This window comes from Lindgomyces ingoldianus (genome assembly GCF_010093535.1).
Source record: "Lindgomyces ingoldianus strain ATCC 200398 unplaced genomic scaffold BDR25scaffold_1, whole genome shotgun sequence".
Classification (NCBI taxonomy): Eukaryota; Fungi; Ascomycota; class Dothideomycetes; order Pleosporales; family Lindgomycetaceae; genus Lindgomyces; species Lindgomyces ingoldianus.
In genome coordinates, this window is record NW_022985162.1 from 2,124,184 (window position 1) to 2,133,278 (window position 9,095).

Here is a 9,095-nt window from a genome sequence, read left to right on the forward strand (position 1 = left end):
GCTGATGGTGGTGTGGGGCGATTCGTCGCTAGCTGGGCTTATTCCTTCTCGCTCCAGTGGAAGCCCTTGGAGAGCCGTTGCAGCGCACAGCAACCTCCTGAAGCGACAACTATTGTTTCTTTTGTTCGAGAGGGGAACATGTCGTGTGCGCGACGTGTTGTTTTTCATGCTGGCGTCAAAGCCATCCGAAGCCTCATCTCCGGACTCGTTCAGCACGTGCATGGCATGCGCTAAATTCCCTACCGGCGGAATACCAGTGGCGCTTGACTCGCTGATGCAAGGCGCGACTACCATATCGTGGGCTTGTGTTTGTTGTTAGCCCTGTTGATGGGATGTTGCGAGCGTGACCTCTAGCAAAAGGTGGTAGGTCTGGCTGTCTTCCTCTGCATCAAGTGTCAATGCTGCCCCTCATCCCTAACATTCACTTTTGGCATCTCTAGGCGTCCATTCAGACTGTTTCGCGCATTGCTTTCCAAATCTCCCGTTTTTCATCTGCTTTGCTGTTTTGCAATGCCCAGTCGCCCACTTCTCCCTTTCCGAGATAGCGGATGGTCATTCAGGAACAGTCTGCAGGAACCCGCTCGAATCCCCGTTAGCGGACTGAGCACCAACCCACTGCCCGGGGAAGAGTTTCTGAATTCGACGCCGTTACTATCAGCTCTGAGAAATGCTGCGTGGGGAGAGGCGCGTTATTTTTGGAGCGTGTTCGACGAGTCCCTCCTCGCACCTTACCCAGCAGAAATCCGCTTTTTAGAAATGGCGTCGATGCTGCGAGTCGGCCCAGCGCCAAGCCTGCTGACGGGCTTGGGGGAGCCGAGTCTGCACAACACCCAGCCGCCAACATGGAGAACAGTATCACTGAATGCGATGGATGTCACTACCACGCCCCGGAACATTCGCGGCGAAAGTCTCCGGCGGAGCCTCAGTTAATTCCCATCTTTTCCCATGTCGTAAGACTTCATCCATCCTTTCATGCGGTGGTGATCAGGCTGCTGCAAGTGACCCGATATCGGCTAGCCCGACCGTTTGTGCACTCTATCCACCTTGAACAAGTCGTTGTGCACAGCACCGGCCGCGCCATAACGAGTTAGCACCGACAACGAACCATCCAACCTACATGGGGTAAACGGCATGGGTCTGGGCATTGATATTGGTTTGCAATTTCATTTCTGCGGCCATTGCTAACGTTGATAGGTAGCGTGAGCTTCCTTCAATAAACTGCCCAGATAACTGGCACTTTATCGAGGCTCCCCCCTTTTCCGTATCCCTACACTCGTCCACAGAGCGCCACGCTCAGGGCCAAGGTGGCCCATGGCTTGCAATCGAATGCAACCGTCCAGAAATGCCCCTGTATGTGGAGCCTTGCGCTGGAGTGGCGGTCACGACGAACTTGTTGGTCAGCCATGGTAGGGTGTAGTTCATATAAAGTGGTTTGCCAGGTCAAGTCTTCTTCTTCCTTCTCACCACACACTCGCTATACGACTAATACACCGGTCTTCACCGATTTCACTCGCTTAATCTACGTCTCACGACCTCCAACACCCTCCGCCAACTTAATACCAACGTAAATAATCCCATCAATCATCATGCGTGTCTCCGTCGTTGCCGCTGCCCTCGTGGCCTCTGCTGCTGCCTCTTACAACTACACTGAGCCTGTGGTCTATACCACTGAAATTGTCAGCGAGTGTGAGTTTCTCATTCTATTTCGTCCCAATATCCAATGCTGATGATTTTATAGATACGACCTACTGCCCAGGCCCAACCACCATTGCCCATGGCACCAAAACTTACACTATCACTGAGGCCACAGTACGTTTTCCCTGACTCTCCCCAAAATCGATGGATGGGATGTTGATTAATTCAGACTTTTACCGTGACGGATTGTCCTTGCACGATCTCTAAGCCAGTCGCGCCTAGCACCCCAGTGTATACTCCCCCACCGGTTGTGCACACTTCCGCGGCTCCTTACCCAAGCTCCAACGCTTCCGTACCCGTCTATACGCCTCCTGCTGGTACTGCCGCCCCTACGAGCGTCGCACCGACTTCTCCCCCAGCTTTCACAGGCGCAGCTTCTCGATTCGCTGCTTCTGGAGCCAGTCTTGCTGCCATCTTTGGTCTCGCTGCCTACGTTTTGTAAGCAGCTTGTCCTTCCGGGTTCGGTGTGCTTTTGGGGAACCAGAGGTTCATCGAGTCCCTTCGGGTGGATTAGAATGGGGATGGCTTGGTTTCGTGCACGGTTGATTGATCTGGGCCTCGCATCATGATCATGCATTCCAATTAGGAGTCGAGGGTCAATCATCCAATCGGTTTCTAGGCCCACGGTCCCCACCGCAATTCGATTGTATAATTTAATTCTTTACGCTTGGCTTATCGATGGAAGGGTTCCTGCCACCAAGCTCACGTCAAGTCATGGAGGAAACTGGTGTGTGGTCTAGTGGATTTCCATGTTCATAGATTCGGGCTTCACGAAGAATCGGCAAGGATAATTAACCTGGATTTCCGCTGCTATATTCTCTATTTTCTCCTTGGTTGTGTGTCGTGTCTCCGATATCTTTCTGCCTTGCGAGGACATAATGATTTGGATTACCTACGGGAGTTTTATTGGTCTTCCTGTTAATGAATGATACCAATGCGGAGGCTTATAGAATAATACTGCTATTGTGCATGCAAATAGCTTCCTCTGTAGCCGATCTCGTTCAACGCGCGCATTGCTGGGAAACCAAGTTTTGGCCCAGCCTTTTCTTCGCAACCGCCAACTTGGGTAACATGGCATTTCGTGAAACCGAATCTAAATAGAGGCTGAAAAGACTCTGGTTTTGTTCATGACGTTGAGAAAGGATGCAAGGCTGCCTGCCCAGAAACGGGGAACTCGTTTGACCCTGAAACACGAAATTACTTCTTACGCCACATGGTCACCTTCGTTTCCTTATCAACGACGTCGGCGCCTATGTGTGTCGTGCCCAAGCGCTTGCGTCACCGCAGTCCGGGGATCTGGGGGCGATGTGTGAAGAGTTGGTAGCACGCGACTTGGAACAGACAGTGAAAACTTGAAGGATTTGGATTCTCAACGGTATTCCTATCGCGTTCAAGATATGTCGAATCCCTTCCCGAACATGACCACTACGGCGTAATTAAGTTACGTTGTTAGTGGAGGGCAAAGGAAAAGGGTTGCATTGCAAATCAGGCAGGGACCTACCCAAATACGAGGAAATGAATCCCTTTCCAAGTGTCTCAACATATTTCTCGCTCTTCTTCAGAGTCGGCCAACCTGTCCAAATCCAACCAATTTGGACTTCCGGTCATATCGTTTCTTTCCTTATCCTCTTATCATTTCCAGGGTGATGCTCCCTGCGGCGTTGAAGATAACCGCTGTCACCTTATTTGCACATGCGCCTCTTTTCCTTTTCGAGAAGAAATGAGAATCCTCTCGGTGTCCAATGTCATGTCATCTCAAACGTACACACATGATTCTCGTGTCTTCCCGTCCAAGGTTTGAACATCGCAATTTCAGCCCGTGGAGGTTTGCACTGCTTCTCCGATGTCTTATCCGACATTGCCCTTGAGATATCGGGTAGGGCCAGAGGCGAGTGTCGGATACGAGCATGGTCGAGCCTTGAGGAACTTGTGGGAAATACAACGATACACCATTGCAGTGGCCCAAAGAAAACCGTGGTGCGACTTCGACCCCTTCTCGAGCCATGGTCATCCACATACTGTGTGCCCGGCATCCTCGCCCATTTTCTAAGTCTGCCGGAGATTCGTAGAACTCCTTGAACGATCAGGATTCAGGATACGGCAACGACGGTCGGAAATCTCGAGCTTATACCACATATTAGTATGAATAATAGAATGCGCCAGGAGCGGTAGAGTCGTATCATATTCCCTGACCCCTGTGACTATTTGCCGTATTTCAGCAAGGCACTGGACAAAACATGCATGCGCGATCAGGCCTCACAGTGGGTCCCAGCAAGCTCGGGCGTCAAGAGCGCCATAGATATCCATGGAGCTCCTGCTGGAGGTCTAATTTCAAGGCACAAGAAAACCAAGAATATCAAGAGTATCCCGAATGTCATTCATTGACATTTCCCTCTATATTTCTCCACAAAGCAAATCGAAAGGTGAATTAGGTCTGCAGCTCTGTAGTTCAGGTTTGCTCAAAAACGGCGATCTAGTTTTGGGCCACTTGTGGGATCGGTTCAGCCCAAGACTACAGCCGGTGCCATTCCAAGAGATATCGTTCAATCTGGTTTTTTGATTCGAGGAACGATTGTGAGAGCGAGGGGGACAACAAGGCATCCCGGCGAGTTTCAAGAGAAGGAACATACAGCGCTATATGAGGAAATGAGGTAGGGACGCATGTCAGCAATGCAGGCCTTCGATGGAAGGAAACGATATCCTGCTGCTACCCGCAACAGATCACCCCGCACTCTCGATGATCATCTCCACTCTTGGACCACGTTGATGGCATTCATGTACGCCAATTCATGCGTCCCACATAGCATCTACCTCGACAGTATCAAAATCTTCATCCTTTGCCATCTCTTTCTACTCTTGTTCCAGGACGTCCTCGATTGTTAGTCGCGCCAGCCGCCCTATGGCCTTGCATGCAGCAATCTTCTTACCCATTACCCAATAAGTGAGGTGAATAGGACATTCAAGTTCCTCTTCCCAACCAAACAATGCAGCCATAAACCATCATACCGTTATGTGTGAACCTCATGAGTCTTTCAGTCGAATTTCTCTTTCGGCCCCGCCAAACCATTGCAGCAATTATACCGACCTTCTAGTACCTCCCAATCATATGGCTTAATTGCCTCGAGAACTTTAGACCCCAAGGGACTCGAAAGAGACATTCAAGGTTACATGATCCCATTTTTGAGTCCCATCAGGTGTCTCATATAGATTTTAGAGACCTAGGGATTGAACGAGACTTGCAGAAATAGTGCGCTCTGTTTTCGAACTAGTGAACTCTTCGAAGAGGGTGGAAATGTTAAACAGGACCTGAAGAGGAGAGTTTTATATTTCTTTGGTGGTTAGCCTTCAGTGGACCTCAACAATAGTTCGGACGGCCCAGTATTATGGCGCGTTCATAACCAGTATCGGAGAAATGCCAGGAATTTGGTAAGCATGCGAGCTTGTATAACTGTCTGTCCACATGGTGGTAGGGTTCCTCGCCCGATATTGCGGTCGCTAATGCGAATTCTAGGTGGAAGCGAAGTAGCGGTGGGCATACGAGAAATTCCTCGGCCGCATGCCGAAGACTGGCCTGCCGTCTCCCTAAGTGGAGGCTAATTATAGCTAGAACCTGTTGTAGAGAAGGGGAGTCTGAAGTTTCATTCACGCTCAAAATGAACCATATGTAAAGAGAGCTTGAAGGACTTGGATCATATGCTCTCTGGAAGCCATTCGCAAGGCTTTGAGCTCCCAGAAACATCCCCATGAATCACTGCCTTACTGGCAGTGAAACGGCCTCCATCGTCCTGTGAGGATATCGAGTCGTCTATTCCCAATTTTGGGGCCCGCGCATTAATATCTTCAACTCCTGGGTACTCTTCGAAGAGATATGGGAACATGTGGCTATTCGCCTCAGCACGCTCAGCAGCATCACCTGCGTCGAAAGTGAAACATAACAGAGAGGCCACTAAGAACAGAATTTGGATATTGTTGACGCTCCCCCTATTCCAGCAGGAGGATTAACAGCTAAATTATATCATAGTTATACTCTACATTATGACATGCTATACTTCACGCACTAATATGCGGGAGCACAATGACCTACCTGTCCTCGGAAATTAATCCACCTTCAAAAGGAACCTCCAGCTACTTAATGACTTCAGTATCTGTAGGTACCCTTACGCTTGATGTAGCCTCGCCATCCCTCTTCCGTGGTAATGTTTGCGCCAGTCCAAAGGACGCGAAGCCACCCACATAGGATCAAGTGTTTGACTTCGCATTCATTGCATTGCCAGGCAACATTTGTTGACCAAGTTATGTTGGGCAAGCCGAGCGGAGGCCAACGTGTCCTAAGGGCTATGTGCGGCTAGACTACACGTACTCGTCAATGTTTTCTCCCCATCTACCAGGGAGGATCGGTCGACTAGATATCTTTGTCTCAATCCCGTAACTTCAGTTGTAGGAAGATCTGCCGAAGAAAACTGAATGCCTCGAGTGCTAAGCTCTTGCAGAGGGGGACTAGGTGGAGGGTATTCATTGCGCATTCTAGAATATCTGCCTGTTTAAGGGCATGAAAATAAACACCACCCAGGCTAGGGGTCAATAGACTCAGTTCGACGAATTCGTAGGGTACGTACAGCGGAATCTATTTCTTGGAAGGGTCGCTGACACGAATTTGTCCATCCGGACCATGTCAGAACTCCGAACCAGGTATGTGACATTTCATCCACGCTCATCAATTTCTTCTTTTTGTGCGACGTAGGTTGGGTGTGAGAGTTCGGGACCCCTCAGAACGTGTCTTGATCGGCAAAGGGTCCTCAGGAGAGGGTAAGCTTAGGGGCATTACTCATTTCCTGGTACTTGCCGAGTAGCGACCTCGTTGATAAACAAGGTCGACGAATTATTAGGTTAAAAATAGCTTAAAGACCTGGGTATTTTGAGGATGGAATTAATGCAGTCTTCACAGAACCCAGTCAAGGTACAACAGAATCGTTCTCAGAATCAAGAGAGACGTTTCGCTAGCTGTGTGGTGCTAATCTAGGCTTCATTTCGTTTCGGCTTGCTGCTCTTGGAGAGTGAAATGTTATATTTTGAGTATAAGTAGGACATTTGATGTGCCACCACCATGGTTTGCTCCGCAATTAGACGGCAGGCTGAAATCGAGAGATGAAGGATGGAGGTGGGAAGATGGAGAATACAAGTGATCTACGTATCGGACAGTAAAGATTGTTGACCTCCTCCTGCAGATATGGAAGTGCAGCCAGAAGACACAACAATAGCTTGTTTTGCGCTTTCATTGGAGGCGGGTGGCCATGCCGAACTGAGATTGCAGCGGTGAGTTCAAAGGGAACAGCGTTATTTCTCCAGGTCCAAACCGCCTCTCCCACCATTTTGAGCCTGCAGCGTCGTCCGCCCAGCTGTTTTTCTCCCCCTACACCAAAATTTTCCTAGACTTTCACCCAATTCAGAGACCACGTCAAATCCATCACAAACTGCTATTGTCACCATGGCCATCTCAAGACGACATCGGGCTTGAGCTTGTCCATGCCTGGCATTGCTTCGTTCTCCTTTGAAGGAATACTAGTACGATAATAAATTAAATCTCTTCACATCAGGTACGAGCGTGCCTCGTTCATTTTGGAATTACTCCACCGGCTCCTATCGGAGTAGGTGATATAGAACGTGAGCTTAATCATCGTGGTCGCGCATGGATATGACCTCGACTCGAATACGATGATTTCGAGAAGCAGACGTAGATCTCTTCAGCAGGGCTCGAGACATTTCAGATGATGGCGTTGATATCGCTAAACAATATCGAATCTTTGAGGGAGGGAGTAAGTAGCAAAATATGTTGACATATTGTGCCTTTTAGTTCCTTCTCGTAGGTGCTACGATCATTTCGCGGGCATATGTGAATGATATACAGAGGCCAGGCTGGCATCAGGAAGTATTCGGGGAGAAGCTGAATACGACATCGAGGCCAGCAAAGGAGAGATGCAAGGGTATATTCAGTAGCGTTCATTATCATGCACGCCGCTACAATGCCAGCCTCAAGTTCGACGAATCCCCGCCCTTTGCCTTCCTCAGAACCTTTCGCATTCTTGCTGTTGACTGCGAGTGAGGAAGAGCACTAGCTAGGCATGTTCGAACTGTCATCGAGGGATCTCACCAACTTTGATTTCAAGGGACGAAAGCCGTTGAGGTGTCATCATTCCGTTCGAGCTCTGAACGTCACTACAATCAGTGGTGTATAGCAGATACTGATCCACTATGTTGTAGGTTGCACATAACAAAATATGCCTGTGGCGGAAGGGCCATTGTAATACTCTAAATGCCACAACGGCCATCTTGCCAATGGTATGGAACAGCAGAGTTCCCGTTAGAGGCCTGCTAGATTCTTTCAGAGGCTAGGAGAATCTGAATCTCCACTCTATATAAGGTCCCTCTAGGTGTATGAACATGTCAGCAGCCTATACATTCACATGTCTAACAAACAGTAGAGGTAGTAATTCTCTCGACCATGTTCATCGCAGCTGGTCGGACTCGCCGAGCAGGACGAGTCTGATTACAACAAGCCAGCACATATTATGGAACACAAGAGAGTAGATCTCATATGCTGAGCCTTTCACCACAATTAGGGAACGTGTGAACGGTATGTCTGATTGTGTCTTGAAACCTCATTTAGTGGCCGAACACCAAGACCTTTGTCCGAACCACCATGATAACGACGGCTACAATGCGCATCGTGCTACCACTCCACCGCCTTCCCAAGCTGCGGCAGCTGCTATCGAAGTCTCCCACAAGCACAAAAAGCAGAAACGGGGCCTCGAAGAAGGTTTTCGTGGTAGGAGGTATCGACGTGACTTTCGCGGCTCGTGCATCTACTCATTAAATGGATGGGATCATGATGGTGGCAGAATATGGAATGAATTTTTGTGTTAGCTTGAATCTATTCCATCGCGTCGTTACGATTTCTTTCAAAGCCTTACAGAAGATACTCTTGGTGATCATTGGCCTCGCGCATTCAGCGGTGACTTTGATACGTTGATAGGCATAACCTTTTGATTTAATATTAGAACATCTGGTTATAGAAGTCTAGTTTAGTAGGGGTATCTGGTGATTGCAGTTGTCTGGTTTATATTGAAATTGAAAGTATTGGGACTGCTGTCGTTTAGGTGAATTCGATCCCTTCTATTTTGGGAGTTGGAATGAATGGAGTAGACAAGCTAGATGATACAAGGCACATTGAGAGCGGTTCCGATGGAGAGGGTCGCAACACGGTCATATTAGAGCAGGTATCAAGCCCATGGTCTCTGGTAGGATTAGGGGTTGAGAAGGTTTCCCCAAGGCATGAAGAACCTCGGCGCTGTCCTGCTTCGGGACAGCTTTGCATTAGCGAGAATAGCGATGGTGGATGACCA

The 9,095-nt window shown here is 48.9% G+C and overlaps 4 protein-coding genes across 4 annotated transcripts; 2 read left to right on the forward strand and 2 right to left on the reverse strand.

The window, feature by feature from the left end:
* Positions 1-1,586: 1,586 nt before the first annotated feature.
* Positions 1,587-2,435, forward strand: BDR25DRAFT_308871 (uncharacterized protein; the record flags this gene model as incomplete). The annotated part of the gene is made up of 4 exons (XM_033691036.1): positions 1,587-1,686; positions 1,739-1,809; positions 1,865-2,133; positions 2,381-2,435. The coding sequence occupies 4 exons, from the start codon at positions 1,587-1,589 to the stop codon at positions 2,433-2,435; spliced, it is 495 nt and encodes a 164-aa protein (XP_033554883.1).
* A 2,615-nt stretch (positions 2,436-5,050) lies between these two features.
* On the reverse strand, positions 5,051-6,211 carry BDR25DRAFT_348327 (uncharacterized protein; the record flags this gene model as incomplete). Its single annotated transcript, XM_033694395.1, has 9 exons — positions 5,051-5,266; positions 5,306-5,421; positions 5,456-5,676; positions 5,750-5,775; positions 5,802-5,820; positions 5,857-5,946; positions 5,985-6,030; positions 6,056-6,155; positions 6,194-6,211. 9 exons carry the CDS (start codon positions 6,209-6,211, stop codon positions 5,051-5,053), a joined length of 852 nt encoding a protein of 283 aa, XP_033554884.1.
* A 55-nt stretch (positions 6,212-6,266) lies between these two features.
* On the reverse strand, positions 6,267-8,021 carry BDR25DRAFT_348328 (uncharacterized protein; the record flags this gene model as incomplete). The annotated part of the gene is made up of 10 exons (XM_033694396.1): positions 6,267-6,460; positions 6,521-6,549; positions 6,639-6,692; positions 6,782-6,879; positions 6,909-7,071; positions 7,112-7,231; positions 7,285-7,361; positions 7,393-7,478; positions 7,531-7,785; positions 7,844-8,021. 10 exons carry the CDS (start codon positions 8,019-8,021, stop codon positions 6,267-6,269), a joined length of 1,254 nt encoding a protein of 417 aa, XP_033554885.1.
* Positions 8,022-8,194: 173 nt separating this feature from the next.
* BDR25DRAFT_348329 (uncharacterized protein) lies at positions 8,195-9,092 on the forward strand (the record flags this gene model as incomplete). The annotated part of the gene is made up of 5 exons (XM_033694397.1): positions 8,195-8,233; positions 8,281-8,533; positions 8,592-8,717; positions 8,801-8,826; positions 8,850-9,092. The coding sequence occupies 5 exons, from the start codon at positions 8,195-8,197 to the stop codon at positions 9,090-9,092; spliced, it is 687 nt and encodes a 228-aa protein (XP_033554886.1).
* Positions 9,093-9,095: the final 3 nt, after the last annotated feature.